Here is a 22,346-nt window from a genome sequence, read left to right as displayed (position 1 = left end):
GAAAGCCTTTAATAGTTTGGAGGGAATGGTTCGAAGCCCCCCCCCCCCAGGCTGCAGTGCAGTCTTAATGCATGGCCTCGAGTGCAAAAGGGTGGGGGGGGGGGGTCGATGATAGTGAGACCTGGTTAAGGTTTTCGTTTAGCATGTGTAGATAAGGGAAGAAAAGTCAATTTGTACGGAAACCCATGATTTCTTTGGGGGGGACCCCAGGTTAAATTTTTCACGGGCCTTCTCTATAATAAATTTATATATAGTGTGAAGAAACAAAAAAAGTGATAAGGATCACTTCGGGCCATAGGGTTGGAGCTCTTCCAGTCCCACCCGTGTTTGTGGGAAGAACCATGGCGTTTGTGCCCTAGGTTTGAGGAATACCGTTGGCCCATTTATTAATATCACGCTATTATGTGAGGGCAGTGTGCGATGTGGCCGGTCAATCAGTGCCATCTTGGCCATCTTGACAGCATCATGGGCCAAGGGCGTAGTGAAAATGGGGTGGTGGTGGTGCCATGGGCTAAATGTTAGATAGTGGTTGATTTTTATGGATAACATGATTAAGTCCGTAGGTGCCAGAATTCGGGGACTGAGGCTAGCCCCCACCCCACAGTAAATTTTTCAGGGGGCTGAGTTCTCCGAATAATTAAAGAATGTACAGTACAACGCACCCCTCCCCCCTCCTACGGATTGAGTCCCGCATATACAAGATGAATGGCAACTTTCAGCCTCCCCCATGGCCCCACATCTTTTAATGGAGGGGGGGGGGCAGGCTGGGTTCTTTGGTGCCCCTCCCAAAAGCCGACCTTTTCACGGGTCCTTCAGTAATAATTATAGTGAATTTATATCATGAAAATACAAAAATGATAGTAATTGTCCCGAGTCAACAAGGCTGTCAGTCCCACCCTTGTGGGGCCCATTCCCCTCCCCCCCAATGCGCCTCTGATTAAGTCTTGTTCTGCCACTTTGGTTTTCCTTCCGGAACATCAGCTGTCTCCCTCCGAAATAAATTTAGGACTAAAGGCCATCACGGCCCACATCCTGCAGCAGGGAAAACCAATAAAATTATAAGAATCGTCGGGCCTCCAAGTTGGAGCCATGGCAGCCCACCATTATGGGAGGGGGAGAATGAGGCAGTGCCGTCATAACACATAGGCCCACCCGGGAGCCTCAAGAGAAGAGGGGCCTCACAAAAATGAGATCCGGTTGAAATTTTCTATATAGGTATTTCCTTTACCAAGTAGGGCCTTCGAATAACCACTTGGCCCGGGGGGGCCCATGATACTCTTAAGACGGCCCTGGAATGATCCAGCTACGTTTCATACAGACACAATTCTCATTTTTTCCCACGCTATAAATTTACTATAGAGGAGGCCCGCCAAAGATGCCAGCCTAAGGGCCATGCCCTGGGATGATCTAGCTACCTATATTTACATAGTAGCCTACTGTACTTAAGAATAAAATCATTGGAGTGGGGCCACCGACCCCCAAATTTCGAACGAGTGCTGCCATCTAACGTGAAAGATGGGAAATTCAGTATTTTGATACGGTTTTATGATAGCGCGTGCTGCCATTGTCTTTGTGCAATATCTATTCAATTCAGAAACACTTGTCACCCTCCCCAAGGAGGAGAGGGGCTGACAGGCTCAGTCTAGGGGTCCGGGACACGATTCTAATTTTTTTTTCCACGCTATAAATTTACTATAGAGAAGGCCCGCCAAAGATGCAGCCTAAGAGCCTTGCTGCCGGATTCAAACGCGGATCTGAGCACCCCCCCCCCCCCCTTAACGGAGGGGCTGACAGTTCTCCAGCCGTGGGGCCGCGCTTCTCCGGTACTGCTTAGGAGGGGCGAGTGCCGTCTTAACACAGAGCCTGGGGCCTCAAGAGAGAAGGCCTCACAAAAATGAGAACCAGTAGAAATTTTACAAAATTTGCTATGTATCGGAAAAATCATTAGGCCAGGGGCCCATGAGACGGCCCTGCTCCTAAGAACAGAATAATATAGGGAATATAATAATAATATGAGAAGAGACAGGCGGATCTTGTGCCCCTGGCGCTAGACTAGAAGCAGAGCCATCTTAAGAGCATCACGGGCCCCCGGGCCAAGTGATTTTTCTGAGGCCCTACCAGACAAATTCTTGAAAATTTCCACCAGATGTCTTTTTTTGTGAGGCCCTCTCTTCTCTTGAGGCCCCCGGGTCGTGTCCGGATGGGCCCATGCCTTAAGACGGCACTGACTAGAAGGAATGACGAATTCACCCTTAATGTTTCTTGCTATGTAAAAGAAGCCCCCAAAATGCTGGTTTGCCCCGGGTGACAAAGACGGGTGGATCCGCCTGCTTCCGCGATTTGACGGGAGATGTGAATTGTGCAAGTTTGTTCGATCGTCCCGTATTTTACGGGACAGACAAATTTCCCCCCGTATTATTCTGCTCTTTGTGGTGGTTCTTATCGCCCCTCCCCCTTAGAAATCAGTAGAGAAATCACTCTACCCGGGGTCCAATATAAATATATATATATATATATATACATTTATATACCGCTCTCAGGGTGGTCCTATTCAGAACCTGGTGGGGGACGGGGGACGGGCAGAAGTCTTAAGACCATCATGGGCCCTTCCCCCAGGCACAAGGCCGCAATTAGATGCTTGGTCAGCCGGGGCTAGGACATATTTTGGCGCCCCCTGAAGGAGGGATTAATGGGTGAAATTTATGCCCTCTCTGGTTCGGTGCTCGGGATACCAGATTCACCTGCACCCCCACCCAGTTGCGGCCCTGTAAAGGGATTTATCTGAGACCCCCCCCCCCTCCTTCCCAAATGGCTAGAAATGCCTGCCTACCAATTAACATGCATTTCTCTCGAAAATTTTAACCAGATATCATTTCAAAAGTCTCCTCCTCTCTACTTCTGCACTTGAGCCCCCCCGGCCCATGCGTTGAGACGGTACTATACCCGGGATGAATCCCTTTTTTATCACACATAAAGCGGCGTGAAAAATCCTGTAACCTTTGGCCGCCCACCAAAGATCGCAGTCAATGGGCCCCGGGCCGTTTTAACAACAGCTCCATCGGCTCCCGGGGCAAAGTCATATTGCGCGGGGGGGGGGGGGCAAATTAGCTGAAAGTACCATCTTATAGATTTCTACGCTTTCTCTCGAAAATCACTGCAACAAATCTCATGAACACGAGATCTCCTATGCAATTGAGCCCCCCCCCCACCCCCTTCCCTTTGCTCATGCGTCAAGTTAGCACTGATGCGCCCTGCCACAGAATGTTTGGGGGGCGCCCTTGTTGGGTGGCCGTGAAAAGAAGTAAAGAGGAAAGAAAAACCACATCTTTTATTTTGATCACGTGTGTGTGTGTTATCATTTCGTTTTTTCCTCTCTATTCTTCTTCGTTTATGACAAGAATATTCCAGAGATAAATCTCTATACCCACAATTTCTCATCGTATTCTTACGTATTGAGCCAAGGAGGAAAGGAAAATCCCGCCAAATGAGCCACGTATTCCACGGTCTTGGAGGGTCAAGATGGAGAATCTCGGCCTCCTATTGGTCGAAAGTGAGGACCGTTTATTGAGTTACAGTGGATGCTGCTGGGGGACACCTTCGCTGCCTTAATGAACGGAGCACCCGGCAAGGCCCGGGGGTGAGCTCACGCGAATTAGGGGCCTCGTGATGAGATGGGAATTGATAATGTGATTTTCGAGAGTAAGTTTGTTTGTAAATTGGTAGGTATGTGCACACGTGCACACATCGAATTTGGCAGAGGCCCTTCCTCCATTGTGCCCATGGGCCTATGTTTGGTATTGAGACGGTCCAGCCACCCGAGCGCGGTCCGAGGGCGTCAAGTGCAGAGGAGCCTCGTGGAAATGTGGAGTGGTTAAAATTTTCAATCGTAAGCATATGTAAATTGAAAGGGGGAAAAAAATTCTAAGTATACTGGCCTCGCTTAGCCCGGGGGGCCTACGATTCTTAGAGACGGCCCTACCGTAATATACAAAAATGAATTGGTTTTTAAAAGGGGTTCTAGATATGATGTTGTGAGATATCCTTTGATAGCAGGGAGGGGGGTGGTTCTTGATGAAGAGTCCTCGAAGAGGCGTATGCGTACTACTGGGGGAGGAGAAGAGGGCGCTGAGTGGGCAGAAAGCTCAGAGGGGCCGCAAATTTTTGTATTTGGTGGTCAAGACCATTGAATTAAAACGGGAGAAGGCAGGTAAAAAAAATTTCAGAGCCACAATCCGTTTCTGTTTCAGGTGGGGCCTGTTCATGCAGGGACGTAGCCAGAAATTTCGTTCTGGGGGACCACTTTCATTTCGGGAAGGGGGGGACCACAGTGATGGAACAACAGATTTGGCCATCTTTTTCCATTTTTTCGGTCATTTTCTCACATTTCGGGGGGGGGGCAGCCCCCCGCTACGCCCTTGTGTTCATGGGCCCCCCCCCAACATCCTGGAGCCGCGCCCCCGAGCCAGACTTTTCATGGGCTCTTCTATAGTGAATTTATAGCGAGATAAAACAGAAAATGATGGCGTTTGTCTCGATCACCAGGGCTGGAGCCGTGTCAGCCCTGCCCTTGGAACTTGTTTCTCGCATGTGCAAACGGGGCGCAGGCCCACAAATTTTTAGGGGAGACCAAAACCCGCTGCCCCTTGTATTTTAAACACGGGCTCACGTGACCCACCCCCCATGTATCTCTTTGCCTTAAAGAACACTGTATGTATGGGGGGGGGGAATCCAAAAAAATCATAATTGCTAAGGGCCATGGGCGGAGATATGGGGGGGGGGCATTGCCCCCCAACGTCAAAAGTGGAGTCGGCTCATCTAATGTATATATGTATATATGAATTGGCATCGTCATCATCATCATTGTGCCCCAGCAATAAAACCAGCAATAATAGGCGTCTATCTCCGCCTATGCTACGGGCCCGAACTTATGAGAAAATAGGCCTTGCCCTTAAGCTACGGCCGCATGGGAGCGAAGAAAGAACGGGAAATGACTGCAGAAAAATTGACTGATGTGTTATCCTATGGGACCAGTCTCACCATATTCAGAGAGCTTGGTCGCTACAACCACGGCGGTTGTGTGACTTCTCGGGGGCCCCGGGACAGACTTTTCTTTAGGGCTCCTCTCTTGAAAGGTTTATTATTATGCAAAACCAATGTAAACTTTTATGGGGGGCCCATTCGGTTCGGGGACCAGAAGTGCCCCGGTTGCCGCAGCTTAGTTACGGCCCTGGCTACAACACTTCTGTGTGTATGTGTCACCAACAGATTATTCCTTCAAAAATTCTAAAATTATTATTTTTGCAATAGTTATAAAATTATTCCTTTAATTCTAATTTCTTTAGTTTCAATAATTCTAAAACTATTTACTTTAATAATTATAAAATTGTTTCTTTCAGTAATTATGAAATTATTATTCTCGATAGTTCTAAAATTATTATTTTTTTCAATAATTAAAAAAAAAAATTTTCTTTCAATAATCATGAAATAATTTTTTTCACCTAATTGCAAAAAAAAGAGAAAAATTTTCAATTATTCTGGTAAAATAATTTCTTTAAAAAAATTATGAAATTATTTTTCATCAATATTATTTCATCAATTTTATTATTTTTTTCCAGTAATTCTGTAATTATTTTTTCAATAATTATGAAAAATTATTTTTCCAATAATTATGAAAAATTATTTTTCCAATAATTATGAAAAATTATTTTTCCAATAATTATGAAAAATTATTTTTCCAATAATTATAAAATCAATTCTTTTCAATATTCTAAAATTATTATTTTTTCAATTATTCTGGTAAAATAATTTCTTTCGAAAATTATTTTTTTTTTCAATATTTCTTCAATATAATTATATATTATTTTTCAACAATTAAAAAAATTATTTCTTTCTGATAATCATAAAAAATCCTATTTCTAATTTATTTTCTGAAATTATTATTTTTTTAATAATTGTAAAATTATTTCTTTTAATAATTATGCGCAATTATTTCTTTCAATAATTTTGAAATTTATTTTTTCTTAAATAATTCCAAAATTATTTTCCCCATTAGTTCTGAAATGTGTTTACTTTCCATTCGAGGGCCGCACTCGATTACGCAATATGTACAGTATTTTCCCTTTCCCTCTCCCCCCAAAGCTGGTTTTTTTCCCTCTCGATGACGTAATTTTTACCAGCCAAGTTGGCGATAAAAGGCCAGACGATTGTTTTCCTCATTATGCACGATTGAAGGAAACCCTCACGTGAATCACCGCAGGCAGTCACGTTGCATTAAGCATGGTCAGAGCCGACGTTGTTGTTGTTGTTATTGACTGACATTTCGCTTCTCCACTGCTCCTAATTTGCATAATCTAATCAAAATAATTTGAAATAGTGGCGATGTAAATATATACAGAGATTATTTATTTTTTGTTTATTCAAAGATTTGTTTATAGCGCCATGTCATCACCGATTAGGAGCCCTTCCAAAGCGAAGAATGTCGTGCATTGGTTCAGGAAAGGTCTCCGACTCCACGACCAGCCAGCTCTGCTAGAGGGTCTGTCCGGTGCCAATACTCTGAGATGTGTGTTCATATTAGACCCGTGGTTCGCCGGGTCGTCCAATGTTGGAATCAACAAGTGGAGGTGAGCACCCTTTTTTTCAGACATATGATGCATTCACACAGGTGGGTGTAGACATGGCCCAACACATCCTGGAGCAGGGGCCCCCAGGCTGGGATCTTTTGCTACCCCCCCCCCCCCCCGGTCAGACTTTCCACGGGCTCTTCTATAGTTAATTTATATCGTGAAAAAAGCAAAATATGATGAGAATTGGCCCTAGGGCTTGAGCCCTGTCAGCCCCGCCCTTGTGAGGTGGGCATGAGTGTAGACAGTGGCTTATTTACGGGGGGGGGGGGCGGCTTAGTGGGCTATAGCCCATTGTGGCAGTAAATTTGTGGAGTGGTGGCCAAGAAAATTAAAGGGGGGGGGCAGCGGCAAAATTTTTATTACCCTCAATAAATCTGCCTCTGCCCAGACAGCAAAGGACTAGTTCAGTGAGTGACCTAGAGAGTTTGCAAGCATGTGAGAGAGCAAAAGAGTGACTTGGAGCAATGGGCAAGCACATGAGAGAGCGAAAGAGTGACTTGGAGCAATGGGCAAGCATGTGAATGACCAAACCAGTGACCTACAGAGCATGAGCAAGCATGTGAATGACCAAATAAGTGACCTACAGAGCATGAGCAAGCATGTGAATGGCCAAATAAGTTACCTACAGAGCATGAGCAGTCATGTGAATCAGGGCCGTCTTGAGAGTATTAGGGGCCCCCGGGCCAAGTGGTTTCGGAGGCCCTACCTGGCAAATCCTAGAAAATTTCAACCGGATCTCATTTTTGTGAAGACCCCGGGTGGGCCCATGCGTTAAGATGGCACTGATGTGAATAGACGAATGAGTGACTGACAGAGTGTGAGCAAACACGTGGAAGACTGAACGAGTGACCTACAGAGCAAGGAACCAGAACCTAGAGCGTGTGCAAGCATGTGAATCACCAGAAGAGTGGCCTAAAGAGTGTGTGAAACGAGAGAAATCAAAAGAGTATGCAAGCATGTGAGTGAACAAAAGAACTTGGCAGGGCCAGATTTGGAATCCTGCATCTGTTGACGGATTAAACTGAAATAAGAGAATTGTGGTGAAATTCAGGTAGTCCACCGGCGGTAAAACTGTAAATATGCCTCTGTCGGTGCTCATTAAAAGTTACTATAATTATTCAGACAAGCATCAAATCTCTTTTGAGCTTTCTCCCACACACGATTTGAGAGGTGGGGCACAAGTCTTATGTTCAGACATGAATCTTCTTGAGCCATCTTGTCTCATACTCTATCCCGATCCACATTATGCTGGAGCTTGATCAGTCGCTCTATAGTAGGAGGCAGCACATGCACAGACTCAACTTAACAAATTTGAGTGCATTATGGATTTCTAATGTGTTTTATCATAACGGCTTAAGTAAATCTCTTTTATCAAATTTCTGTTTTTCCTAAGGTTTCTGCTGCAGTGTCTAGAAGATCTTGATCGGAGCCTGAGACGCTTGAATTCAAGGTTGTTCGTTATTAGAGGACAACCTGCTGATGTTTTCCCTCGTCTTTTCAAGGTAATTTCTTGTTACAGTGAAATGGAAATACAAGAATTAACTGCTGAATATACGCTGAGTGCACTAACAGATTATGGAGAGGGGGGGGGGGGAAGCAAAAAAAAGAAACACTCTGAGAAAACACACCCTAGGTCCCTCCCGCAGTTTGTTGCATCTATCTTCCAATGAACCATCCCCATCCACAAAATTGCATTAATCCATCACCGGCTGAATATATAGAATTAATTGTCAAAATATAAGTATATCAAGTTTGGTACTTGTATCTCGTACTTGCCACTGAGAAGGTTAATCACAATTTCTGGTAAATATGCCGCTGTAAGGGCATATTTACGGGGGGGGGGGGGGTTGAGCCATGTGATTGCGCTGGGGTGCCCGTCCAAAATTTATCAATTTAGGACCAGTGTCAAATCCAAGTTGAAATTGCAAAGAAAGCTTTATCGACAAAAAAATGTTATTGGGGGTGCCAAAAATTGATCCCATGTGGGTAGAGATTATTTCTCAAGTTGCTCCTGCGTTGGGAAGTATAAACTTCATCCAGAAGAGTATCTAAAATTTTTTCCATAGGCGGCCTACTCTGTTCCTCAGACAACTTCCCCTCGTGGTCCAGTTTTTCTTGGAACAGACAATAGGATACATAGACATAATACAAAAACAACCCATGTTCTGCTGCCACCTCTGCATGCGGTTAGTGACCAATCTTTTCAATGCCACTTCTTTATAAGTAAGAGTTGGAAACTGATAGGTCTCGTCTCTTTGTAGAAACTTTTGAATCCTATAACTTAATACATCTGCGTAAATACCTTTTTAAAATCAATCAGATTTTCTGTTCATCATTCATGTATGATGCTATTCAGGTTGGAATAACATATGTGTGCTATACGGTTGATCCTAGCCGATGGATAAAACAATTTAAAAATTTGCCCCGCAAGTGGGGAACATGGCTAACAAGACAAATAATCTATGATCTTTACAAAATAGGTAAAGGATATCAAAGTTTCGCCTTTGTAAAATGGGGTTTGAATTTTTTAATGGGTTTGAAATAAAGGAAAACTCAAAATTTTTCAACTTCTTCTTCGCTGGTAGCGCTATGAAAGTTGCGGTGGCACTACTATCGCTACAATTAAAAAATCTCATCTCAGCAAGAGTTATTGAGGCCTCCAGGGTCACCTGACATCACACGATGTGACTTTTTCTTGTGGGGCTTTGTGAAAGACAATGCATATGTGCCACCACTACCACGCAACTAGGGGTGTCCTAAACACACGCATATGTAATGCTAGTGACACCAGACATGCTTAAAACAAGTTTGGGCTAGAACTAGACTATCGTCTGGACGTTGTCCGTGTGACTCAAGGAAGTCATATAGAACATTTATAATGCGACAAAATGAAAATGTTTGAGTTGTTGCTTTATTTTAAACCCGTTCTGGTAAGTGTATGTTTAGAAATGAGTTTATATTATAGTATTTTAAAATACCGTACATCATTTTGAATAACCCTGCACTTACTACACTTTTTTTTGTGAAATAGAAAACTGTTTTGATACCCCTTTCCTTTCCCCGAAAAATCACAGTGCAACTTTGATTCACCTCCACAGGTGGCTGCAGAGTGGCCGTCATAGGAAAGTTTCACTGTATTTCCGAAAATGCTTGAAGTACTGTTTGGTTATTGGGATGATCATGTTCAGTTATCTCCCCCCTTCCAATAATAAAATTTGAATTTGGTATTTTAATTTGTTTCTGTATTTGAAAATTATATTTGCTGAGATGGGATATTCATTATAATTTGTTTCAGGAATGGAACGTCACACATCTCACCTTCGAGAAGGACCCAGAGCCCTATGGTAGAATAAGGGACCAGAACATAACTTCACTTGCTCGAGAAAACGGTGTCACGGTTGTGATACGAACTTCTCATACATTGCACAGGCTTGAAAAGTGAGTTCTCTCTCATAAGCTTATAGAGTATGGTAGGGCATGTATGCATGCTCAACCCGTGTCCTGCAGGCCAGATGTGGCCCTCGGAGTAATCGTATGTGGCCAGAGAACTCAAATCTAATTTTATAAAAAATGAACGACACGGCACATTTACAGATGACTAATGGGACCTGCAATACAGTTCCATATTTACAAAACACTCAAGTGACCTACCTACAACACCATCCTCTAGAGCATTTATGTGGCACATTTCCAGATCATTAATGCGATCTGCGGCGTATTTGCAGATCACTTTGAATGACCATCGACACAGTTCCAAAGCACTTGAGCTGCCTGTGATACAGTTCTACATCACTCAAGGTACCCGCCGCACATTCCCTGATCACTTAAGTAGCCCCCGTGGTACATCTCATTTAAGTGGTCCATGGCACAGTTACAGATAACTTTAGTGGTCCCCAACACGTTTTCAAACCAGTGAAGTGGCCTGCACCCTCCTAAAGTTCAGCATCCTTGGTATAGGGCGTACATGATCAACCCATGAGTTAAATTTGGCCCCGAGTCATCTGTTTTGGCCTGCGACAAATTATCAAATCACTCAAATGTCATCAAATCACTTAAGTGACTCTCTGCATATTTCCGGATGGCCCCAAGCACATTCCCAAATCACTTGAGTGATCCGTGGTACACGTACGTCCAGTTCACTCAGGTGGCTTGTGGCACATTCCAGGTTACTAAAGTGACTAGCAGATTTCCACATCATTTGAGTAGCTTGCAGCACGATTCCAGATCACTTACATGGCTCGCGGCACACTTACATATCACTTAAGCTGCCCACAAAATATTTACAGTTCACATAAGCAGCCAGCGATATTTTTATAGATCAATTCAGTGGCTCTCGGCACGTTCCAGGTCACTTAAATTGCCCGCTACATGGTTTCCAGATTACTCAAGAGGCACGTAGCATATTTTTAGATCACCAAAAAACTCGACTCACATTTCCAGGTATAAAAGTCAAGTGACCCACAACACATTTCCAAATTAGTGAAATGGCCTGCGCTCTATAAAAAGTTGAGCACCCTCGGTATAGATCATCATGCCGTCATCGTCCTTATCTGTTAATGAGACAAACTTTCAGATTTTTCATGTTTCTGTTTGTGTCAGTAAAATAATTCGTAAGTTCATTGTTTCACTGATCCCGAAAATTTCAGGATAATTCAGAAGAATGGGGGCAAAGCACCACTCACCTATAAGCGCTTCCAAAATGTCCTGTCATCGATGGAACCCCCAGCTTTGCCTCAGCCAACAATCACTCCGGAGATGATGAAAAGCATCACAACTCCGGTCTCGGAAGACCACGATGACAAGTATGGAGTTCCTACCCTAGAAGAGCTTGGTAAGCTTCCTGGAATTTACGGCAAGGAAAATTTTTATAATTTGAACTGATATCTTTCATATTTAATGCTAATATATGTATATATTTTTCTATTAGGATTCGATACCGAAGGTTTGAAACCAGCTGTGTGGGTGGGAGGAGAGACTGAAGCCTTGGTGAGATTAGAAAGGCATCTCGAAAGAAAAGTATGGGTTTTTAAAATTTTATTTTCAATGTCAGATACAGTAGACGCCGCTTATTAGAATCACAGATAGTGTTTTCATTCAAGTATTCTTATCAATTTTGCAACATACAGAACAGGCTAATATCATATAAATTGTTTATAGTTATCAAGGCTTTGGTTTATATTATCAGTTTTTCTTTTACACATTTTGAAGCTAAGGTTTAACCCTTACAGCAGCAATCCCAAGATATTTCGTCTTTGTAAAACCCTCTGATTTCAGCTATCATGAGAGCTTATCTATACAGGGAGCTTTGCCTGATAACATGTTTTCTTTGCCCCCCCCCCCACATCCTGTCAATTGACTGCCAGTGGGTGGAGTCAGCTTTTGTTAAAGTCTTATAACAGAAAGGGGTGTTTTTCCTTTCCCTTTTGATGTAATATACGATTATGTGTACAACATGAATAACAGAAAACCATAGTTTTTCTCTTCCTCGTTTTAATTGTTTTGTGTTGGTGGGGGACATTTATCAGTTCAATCGAAGAAAAATATTCACCTTGAAAATAGGCGGCAATTTCTAGAAGGTTTAGTGATTTTCCATGGTGGCAATTATAACGCGGATCAAGAAAATTTTTATCAGGAGGATAAACTTAAAGGGTTTATTAGACTCATTTTTCCCCTAAGAGTTATTGTTATCAATCTACAAGACTACAGGAGGTCAGAAGGCTCCCTTATGGACAAAAAATTTCTGTGCTCAGTTTACAATGTCCTAATCTAACCCGTAAGCCCACCTGGGCATGGCCTTGGGATCTGAAGTGCAGATGGGGGGGGGGGGTCTCGTGATAATGAGATCTCGTTTAAGATTTTGGAGCTAAGCATGTAAGTTAGATAACAATCATTTTTAGTCAACTAAGGGGTCTCAGAAAAACCAACTTGCTGGGGGAGGGGGGGGAAGCCCATGATGATCTTAAGATGGCTGTTATAGTGGCTACTTTTGCTAGCTTTTTTTACAATTTCTTTCCCCATAGTGAAGGTATGTGTAAGGTGGGAAAATCCCTTTCTTCAGTTCACTGAACTGACCACTTTCACAGTTCCTTGGACAAAAGACTTTCACAAGGGAATCCATGGAATGTACCATACATTAACAAAAGTATTGTAATTTGTAATTCACATCAGACCGTTCCATTCTAACTCTTAGCTCCTCACAATTTCTAAATAAAAAAAATAGAATTTCAGGTAAAAGGGAGGGGGGGGGGGAGGGAATCCTGTTTTAGAATTATTTTTTAAAAATATGTTGAAACCTGTTATGTTTGAGAGAAAAATGGAGTTGTCCTGTCTGATTTAACAAAGTGGATGGCCTTCGTACTTAAGAACAGTTTTTTTGGATATAATTATCAATCGATTTTTCTTATCAGAAAGCATGAATCGTGATGTGATCACATTAAGCAGCGTGTACTGTATCAAACTTTGAGAAATTATTTATGAGATTCAATAAGCTCACAATGTAATCTCTCTGCAATCAGGCTTGGGTGGCAAGTTTCGGTCGGCCGAAGATGACACCGCAGTCACTATTACCGAGCCAGACGGGATTAAGTCCGTACCTGAGGTTTGGCTGTCTCTCCGCACGACTATTCTACCAACAGCTGACCGAGCTGTACAAAAAGGTATAACATTGTAGATTTTTTAATTATTGATTAATCATTTTATTATTTGCTTAGCTTGGCAGCATGCTCATCAAAATTTGGAGGTTAGGAGTGACATCTGATATAATTGATATATATGCAGTGCTAATAGATGAACAGTCCTCCAAGTCGCATCTTGTGGGGCGACTAAAAGAATCGAATCGTTTGACATGAAGGGAATTAGCCAAGTCTCGCCTCGCATGTCAGTTTATTCGTCAGCCATTGAAATGATACTGATTGTGCTAGCTGTCTGTTTGAGTCTGCTTTCTAGCTCCATCAATTATAGTATTCTAAGTAGTAAGTGACCATATTGATTTTATTTTTGTAGATAAAGAAAGCCAACCCACCTTTATCCCTACACGGACAAATCTTATGGAGAGAGTTTTTTTACTGTGCTGCCACAAATAACCAGAAATTCGACCGCATGATTGGAAACTCCATGTGTGTACAGATCCCGTGGGATACGAATCCAGAAGCTTTGGCTAAATGGGCGAATGTAAGATTTGCTTCTTGTACTTTAAAATATTATTCGATTTTTTTTTTTTTTTTTCATTTCAATTTCTTCTTTCAATAATTAAATGAGGTACTCTTAATGGTGGTGAAATTTGTTTTGCAGGGCCAAACTGGTTTTCCGTGGATTGATGCAATCATGACCCAGCTCAGAGAAGAAGGTTGGATTCACCACGTTGCGAGGCATGCAGTTGCTTGTTTTTTGACACGCGGTGACCTCTGGATATCTTGGGAGGAAGGAATGAAGGTAAAACGACTTCACTTTTTGCCACCTTTAGCTTTTATTAGTTAATTTTACATGATTAGTTTTTCATAACGTGGTCACTGTCTAGCCAAGATTTGGGTCTGTTTTCTGGACCCATCACAAAATTTCAGATCTGAATAACCAGATCATTCACAAAATTAACGAAATCATAAATTTGAAATTTCATGCAATTTTACAAAGTTAATTAGATTGTTTCACTTCCCTACAAAATTACTTTCTTTTCACAAAATTATGGGTCATTTTCACAAAAACAAGAACCCCTCCATGAAAAGGTCTGGACAGACCTCTACCATAGTTGTATTGCAGGTACGTTTCTGTCATTGTCAATGAACCTCACTTAAGCCTGATTCAAGGCCACCTCGCTCTACAGCCAAGTAGTGTAAGCTTATACATTGTTATCTCTATGTGGCAGAGGGTCTTTGACTCTGATGCCTGGGAAGGGCTAAGTTTCTATGCAATGATGATAAAAACCATGTTGCAGACAATTGCGTAGCCATTTCTGACAATGAATTTGTACCTGCTACCCCGAAGAAAAGTCATGTTTGTGCCCAGTGCCATCTTAACGCATGGGTGCAACCCGGGAGCCTCAACTGCAGAGGGGTCGGGCATATGATAATCAGATTTCAAGATTAAGCATGTAAATTTGTAAAAAATCACTTCTAGTCATGTATGAGGCCTCTCAAAAAATCAGTTATCCTGGAAGCTCCCCATGAGGCTTTTAAGATGGCCCTGCTTGTGCCCAAAATCATTAAAAGCCCATTTGAATAATATAAACTTTTGCACACAGACATACAGTGACATGTTTCCCTCTTCTATACTCAAAGAAACTTGTATAAAAATGTTGGATTACTAGCGCACAGCTGGATTATCGAGAGTATATTTAATATGAATAATAATGAATATTAATTCTGCTTATTGAACATTTTTACATTTTCGTTTTGTTTTTATTTATTAAAAAAAACCCGTCAATTATTTCCATGCTATAGTTGAAGATTATTTTTCTTTAGGTGTTCGATGAACTCTTGTTGGATGCTGACTGGAGTGTTAACGCTGGTTCGTGGATGTGGCTATCATGCAGTTCTTTCTTCCAACAGTTCTTCCATTTGTACTGTCCTGTGAGGTTTGGCAGGAAGGCTGATCCTAATGGTGATTATATAAGGTTGGTAGTTCCAACACTGCAACATAGCTGACCAAAAAGTTACTAAATCATAGATCACTTCAGTGCTCACCCCCACTGAATTGGCTTAAGATAATTTCCTGTTTCTTTTTATTTTTTTCATGTTTTTCACTTATGTTTCTGAAACATAGAGCCAAATACTAGCACAAAGTTACAAGCACAGCAGGTCTAGGCGAGTTTCAATAAATGACAGACAAACAGTAGCATAAAAATTTAAACCAACCTGTCACACTGGCATAAGCTTCAATGGGTTCTAGTCATATAGATGTAAACACATGTATCTGGCTCATCTTCATTTACCTATACATATAAAATAACATGTTCTGACTTACTGATTCATCATCGCCAAGCCAAAACTGAGCTGTAAACATGAAATTTGGTCAGTAGTTTTATTTCATGATGTGAAGACTCACTAAGAAAAGGTTTCCCAAAATTCAACCCCTAAGAGGGATCATAAGGGTTTATCAAAGGTTACATAGAAAAATCATGCAAAACAGAAACTGCTGAAGCTACAAATATGAAGTTTGGTTAGTAGTTTTATTTTATGGTGTAAAGACTCACTAAGAAGGGGTTTTCCGAAAGTTGACCCTTAAAAGGAGGTCATAAAGGGTGTTCAACATTTATATAGAGAAATTACGTCGACCCAAAATTACTGAAGCTATAATTATAAAATTTGGTCAGTATTATATTTTATAATATAGACACTCACTAAGACAGGATTTTTGAAAATTCAACCCCAAAGGGATCATTATAGTTTCAAATGTTATATGGGGGAATCATCTGTGAGTAATTTTCAGATTACCAAATCCACGCGAGCGAAGCCACAGGTAACAGCTAGTACCTATAAGAAATATTGGGTTTGAGCCGTTCTCAACATTTCTAATAACTTTACACCTGTGGTTAGTCATGATTAACTTCATAAGGTCGGTATTATTTTACAAGCAAAATACAGTCAGTGCTGGATTTTACAGACAAGTTTTCTTATGCCCGTACGGGTTTGTATGTTGAGAATTTGATGAGAAATAATGATATGTGTTTGCCATGTGTCACTATATACTGCATGAGACAATTATTCAACATTAAGATTAGAAATTAGGATTGTTTTCTGCTGATTGCCGATTTGCAATTAACTTTTTCCTACTGATACTTTTTTTGGCAAACAAATTTTACATGACAGCCTTGCTCGAAATATGTGTTCACAAATCTTGAAATAGCCTATGGAAATTAACCATTACAATCTTGTTTTGATACCTCATTTTGATCAATAAGCTTGATTCAATATTTTCAGAAAGTATTTGCCTGTGCTGAAAAACTACCCAACCAAATATATTCATGAGCCATGGATGGCGCCAGAAAAAGTGCAGTCATTCGCCAGGTGCATAGTTGGGAAAGATTATCCGATGCCAATGGTCAATCACCAAGATGTCAGCCACATAAATCTGGAGAGGATGAAACAGGTTTATAAGCAGCTCAGCAACTACCATCATGCTGGTGAGATTATTCTACAATTATTTAGCTCTTTAAATTCAGTTTTCCATTTTTATTTCACTTTTTTACATCAGGTTCTCAAACGTTCTATTGGATTTTCATCATTGATATCATGTACTGTGCACAGGCGATATTTAAGAGTCTTGTATGGAGACTGAATATAACTTCACCCACCATGATTTAATTTCTAGGTTAGAATGTGGCTACAACATGATAGAATTTGGTAAGCATGGTGTCACTCCTGCAATAGTAAACTGCAGGAACCATGCTGTTCAGTTTGAAAGCCAAAATTGCTATTTACATTACACTATTTACATCACTTTGTTCTTGTTTCACTCCTGTAAGAGTAAACTGCAACTTGAGTTGCAGGTATTGCAAGGTGCACTGCCGTCTTAACGCATAGGCCCACCCGGGTTTCAAGAGAAAAGGGGCCTCACTAAAATGAGATATAGTTTAAATTTTTGAGGAGTATGTATGTAAATTTGCCTGGTAGGACCTCAGAAAAATCACTTGGCGCGATGGGGTCAGAATGCGAGAATTGCTGAGGTTTCACAGCAATGTTACTCACATCACTTTTTTTTTTGAGTCAATTATGCAAGAGTAAACTACAACTTGAGTTGTAGACACCACACTGTTAAGAACTGAGAAGAACCACACTGTTAGGTTTAAAAGCCAACATTGCTATTTACATTACACTATTACTACTACACTATTTACATTGCTTTGTTCTTGAGTCACTCCTACAAGTTGAGTAAACTGCAACTCGAGTTGAAGGAAATGTGCTGTCGGGCTTGAATGCCAGTATTGTGGAGGTTGTATGGCAAAAAGATTGGCATTGCTAAGTGTCTCTAAATATTTCAAATTACAGAGGTTTCAAGATAGATTCATGACTGGAAAGTGCAGCTGTATCTGATGCCTCCTAGAGTGAAATATTTTGTTTCTTTTTAGGTGTTCTTGCCAGTATACAACCACCGCTGCCACCTTCGACCACTGTATCACATTCAGACGAGCACCAGCAGCTGCTCAGCAGTCCTAGTAAAAGCATCAAAAGGCAAGCTACAAGTTATCCAGTTGGGGTAATAATATATTTTTCTTCATTTTTTTTTCTAATACCTTGTTTTTGTAGACACTTGATATACCATAAAAGAAAAAAGCAACAAATTTTTTCCTCCTTACAGGAAGCTTATCATTTCATCCCTTAATCTTTGATTTGTACAATTTGTTTTATAGAAAGAGGGATGACACGAAGGTTCTCAAAGCACAAGGAAATAAAAAGGTTCAGTTTTCTCACACAATTATGTTCTGCTCCAAGTTCAGGTAGTTCCAAAAAGTTAAAAATTTTCCACGGATTCTTTTCGTCTCCGTTTATAACAAAAAAAAGTTTTGTGCTCCTTTTTATTATTTCCTCTTTCTTTCTCCCTTCCCTGCAATGGTGAGACTTTGGTCTTGGATGCTTTAGTCTTTTTCGGCACCATGTTTTGGCCATTTTTATCTACCCACTGCAGCATAAGTACAGTTTTTTTTTGTTTCAGTTAACTTGGACTTATGAGATTTTATGAAGATTTATATGAAGTTCCTCGGCAATTCACTGTCCGCTTCCTATCTATCAGTTCATTTTTTTTTATTTAAGTGATAATGATCATTAGTGTGTGTTTTCCATTCAAAGTGAATGATGTTTTTCCAGATTTTTACGCACTTGAGTACACTGTAAAAATTTACTGTTGACGATTGATGGCATCCAGGAATCTTTAAGGAAATCGTTGTTTTCCTTGTATGAAATCCTGATATTCACACAACCTTAGTGGTTACAAATGGGTTTTTCTGTGGAAATCCTGCTGAAAATTATTTTTTTGGTAGTGTAACAATTATTTTTTTGGTTTTGTTACATTCTTTACTCTTACAAATGTTTGTTTTAAACTTCTGGCATCTTCATCCTTGATCAGATGTGGTTTGTCTTTGGCGTGCTCTCTGGTTATTGATCATTGGGGCATGGATGGTCACCCGTTCAGAAAGCATTTCTGAAATAAAAACCATTCTTGACATTAAAGAAGACATGCTCGCACCCAGCATCTTACTTGAAGCATTCAGTGTACAATCCTTCTACAGATACAATCAATCTCATTAAAAAAATTCATATATAGTTCCACAGTAGTATTTATATAATGATGGATGTCATCAGTCTTCAGTAGGAAGCTTTCATAGTTGCTTAAGCAGTGTTGTTGCCTTTTATCAGTTTGTACATGTTGCCAGATTAGTCGCATGAGTTTAGTTTGGTAAAGAGATTGTATCACTTCACCAAAGAACTACTAACACTAACTACTAACATAGCTGCCAAGTCTCCCGAATTTTAGCTTCATCACTCAATCTCCTGAAAAGTTCTTAAATCTCCCGAATTTTTAAGAAAATTGCAAAAAATCCCTAATTGCCCCTAAAAATTCTGTACTTCATTTAAAAAAATCTCAGCTTATGAAAACAATCCCTATTGAATTTCTTGTGAAGCATGAAGCCTCTTTTTTTTCCCTTTCGAAATGACGTCACACGTCATAAATGGGGAAATTTCCTTTTTAAGGAAGTTTTACAAACCCTCTGATGGTAACAAGAAAGTTATTTGTCTTATCGTGCAGGGAAATAGCTTAGCAGCCAATAGTCCTGGACAATAATTGAAGATTATAGTGACGCACATATGGTCAAAATTTCTTTTGTTGAAGTTACGTACGTGCGATATAACAAAACATGAATACTGATAAGCAATTTTTCCTTTTTGTACAAGTTGTGTTACAGACATAAACATCGGTCATAAAAGACTGCCATCATCACTCATGTGAAATGAAAAAAAAAACATCAAGCAAGTGTCACAAAAAGTCAGTGCTCTTCAAAAATTGACACTTCCCCCCCCCCCTTCATCTCCGAATGATTTTGGGGTCATTCGCGCAGAATGTTTGTTCACAGCGTTTCTGATTGAACACAATATTTATTTTTTTAGATCACCATTTTGAAGTTTTGGCCTCCGATTTCACTTGTTTTTTGCATAGGGATTTTATTCCCAAGGGTTTAACTTCCATGTGTGTAAAATCCCTATTTTAATTTGACTTCAGTTTTTGAGTAGGGATTTTATTCCCTATGCTTTAACTTTTATGTTTGGAAAATCCCTATTTTATTTGGAAAAATCCCTATTGTATTTATTAGGGAGTAGTTATAGCATAAAATATGGTTTTGCACGAAAATCTCCAGAATTTTCATTTTTAAAAGTTGGCAGCTATGTACTAATAAAGAAAGACTAACAATGAAGACAAATAACAAAAAATCCATGAATTGTAATGTATTTCAACACACTATAGGCATCGTTTTTTGAAGGGATATATATAGCCACTATGGCATTGATCAGCATTCCCTCTAAGATTGGTTGCTCAGCGAAAAAGGTCTGTGCATGCAAGTCTGCAGCAATGATCTGTTTGGTTATTTGCAGAATTGCATCATTTGATTAGTATATTCTAATTTTCTCAAGATTCCTCCACAAAAATTATCCTAAGCCAAAGTCATGCAACCTATGGTGTGATAGCGGCTATGCCCTTCAAGGACTACATCCATAGTGCATTGAAACGTGTTAGGATTAACTTCTTTTTTTTCTGAATTTCTCTCTCAAAAGTGTTCTTTTGTGTGCTCATATGCAGGGTGATTCATAAAGCCTGATACACACAGACTTTAAAGAGTGATGACAGAACACTCCTAAACCAGCATTTTTCGTTATGGAATGTGTTGTTGAATTTGAAGCATTGAGGTGCAAATACTAATGATGAACATTGATGACACTAATTTAGATGAATATTAAGGCATTTTTATGACACAAAATTTGGTTGATGTAATAAGATACATTGATGACACTAATTTGGGAAACGTTCAAGACACATAACAAATTTTTTTGGATACTAATAAGAAATATATTGATGATATAAAATTTGACATATGCCAACAAGATGCATTGATGACACTAATTTTGCCAACAAGACACATTGACACAAATATAGGTGGATGTTATCAGGACACATTGCACGAATTTTGGCAGATGCTAATAAGACAGATTAATGATAAATTTTGGTGAATGCTAATAATACAAAGGTTTTTAACAATTGGCTGTTGTGTGTGTGTGTGAAGATTAATTTTTTTTGGAAAGAGAAAATTCAACTGCCTCTGCGGGGAATTGAACCCACATCCTTTCGCTTTCCGGGTGAACACCCTATAGCACTAGACTACAAAGGCAATGAATCTTTCGATCTTTTCTTGGAGCTCATGTACACTGAAAGGGACCGTACATGGGCAGCCAGACCTGACTCAGGCCAAGCTCGCAACTGCTGATGCTGCCACCAGATAGCGACTTATGAAAGGATGAGAGAAAAACCGGGTGTTAAAGACCTTTGTCTGTATAGCGGAGAGTGACGTCATCCTTTCACAATGCTAATAATAAGAATTTTGGAGGATGCCAGCAAATAAAAATACAAGGCCACAACAGGCAAAATGCCGAACTAGGTGGCTACCAAATGGTATTGATATAAATTTTGTCAACAAGACACATTGATGATACAAATTTGCAAATGCTGATAAGGGACTCATTGATGACCCAAATTTTAGCTAGACTCTGACAAGATACATTGATGACACAAATTTTGGCGGATAGGCTAATAAGACATATTGATGATAAGAATTTTGGAGGACGCCAACAAGACACAGTGATGAAACCAATTTGGTAAGCATTAACAACAAGACGCATTAATGACACAAATTTTGGTGGATGCTAACAGATATTGATGACACCAACTTTGGCGAATGGTAAGACACACACACACATGTATATATATTGGTGACATAAATTTTGGAAGGCGTCAAGGTCCTCAAGATTTTCTATGGCTATTGTACTATTAGTTAGGTTCCCCCCCCCCCCCCGCACACTGAAAGAATAAATTTCTGGCTACTGTTATGAGTAGAGTGCTGTTACGCTCTTTACCTCTAAAAGCACCTTCTATCAGAGACTATTGCAATTTGACCATACATTCTATCATGAAAAAATTTGTACCAAGTGTTTTGAATCGCCCTGTATTATTATTATTATTTGTAAATAAGTTGTATTGTATAGCTACATACACTGTCTGTCAAATCATTATTTTTTTAAAGTGATGATGTTTGTAACGTAAATAAGTGCCAAATTTTTGTTTGAATCGCTCTCTGCGTGTAAAAACATGGAACATTTTTTAAATGTAAACGTTAAAATTGACAGCAAGTTTGCATGTATGTTTTCATTTATTTTTAAACTAATGATGACGACGATGTTGTGTGTGTTTTTATGTCAAATTCTGTTACTGTCATTGCTTTTTGTATAAAGAGAAGGAAATCTAATGTGATACAGTCGCAAGTAATGAAGTATTTTTCTCTCTGTTTGCATCGTGTATATTGCAGGTCGAACGCAGAAGACAAAGACACTATAAGAATTCGGCACATTGAATTTTTTTTTTTTGTGGGAATTATTTGCATTTAAGACACTGTTAAATGACTGGATATGTAAATTTTTCTATACCAAGAAATCTCTGTTGTGCATGTAATGATCAACTCGTGTC

At 40.1% G+C, this 22,346-nt stretch overlaps 1 protein-coding gene across 3 annotated transcripts; it reads left to right on the top strand.

Annotated features, from left to right (window-relative positions):
- The first annotated feature begins 6,232 nt into the window (after nucleotides 1-6,232).
- On the top strand, nucleotides 6,233-22,234 carry LOC149067989 (cryptochrome-1-like). 3 transcript variants are annotated; one of them, XR_016195176.1, is made up of 13 exons: nucleotides 6,233-6,623; nucleotides 8,020-8,128; nucleotides 9,922-10,064; nucleotides 11,273-11,457; nucleotides 11,554-11,642; nucleotides 13,142-13,282; nucleotides 13,629-13,796; nucleotides 13,917-14,057; nucleotides 15,083-15,234; nucleotides 16,541-16,743; nucleotides 17,689-17,816; nucleotides 17,971-18,057; nucleotides 22,189-22,234. XR_016195176.1 is itself a non-coding variant. In XM_089251504.1 (13 exons), the coding sequence occupies exons 1-12, from the start codon at nucleotides 6,439-6,441 to the stop codon at nucleotides 17,980-17,982; spliced, it is 1,656 nt and encodes a 551-aa protein (XP_089107630.1). In that variant the 5' UTR covers nucleotides 6,268-6,438; the 3' UTR covers nucleotides 17,983-18,016; nucleotides 22,189-22,234. The 3 variants fall into 3 exon arrangements, 2 of the variants coding, with proteins under 2 accessions (XP_089107629.1, XP_089107630.1); XM_089251504.1 differs by having other exon boundaries at nucleotides 6,268-6,623; nucleotides 17,971-18,016; XM_089251503.1 differs by lacking the exon at nucleotides 17,971-18,057 and having other exon boundaries at nucleotides 6,241-6,623.
- Nucleotides 22,235-22,346: the final 112 nt, after the last annotated feature.

Source organism: Pholcus phalangioides, unplaced genomic scaffold (genome assembly GCF_987345545.1).
Source record: "Pholcus phalangioides strain wild (caught in Gottingen) unplaced genomic scaffold, Ppha-v1.0 ptg000027l_1, whole genome shotgun sequence".
Taxonomy (NCBI): domain Eukaryota; kingdom Metazoa; phylum Arthropoda; class Arachnida; order Araneae; family Pholcidae; genus Pholcus; species Pholcus phalangioides.
The sequence above is the reverse complement of the archived record's forward strand: the minus strand, read 5'-3'. Positions and strand labels throughout refer to the sequence as shown.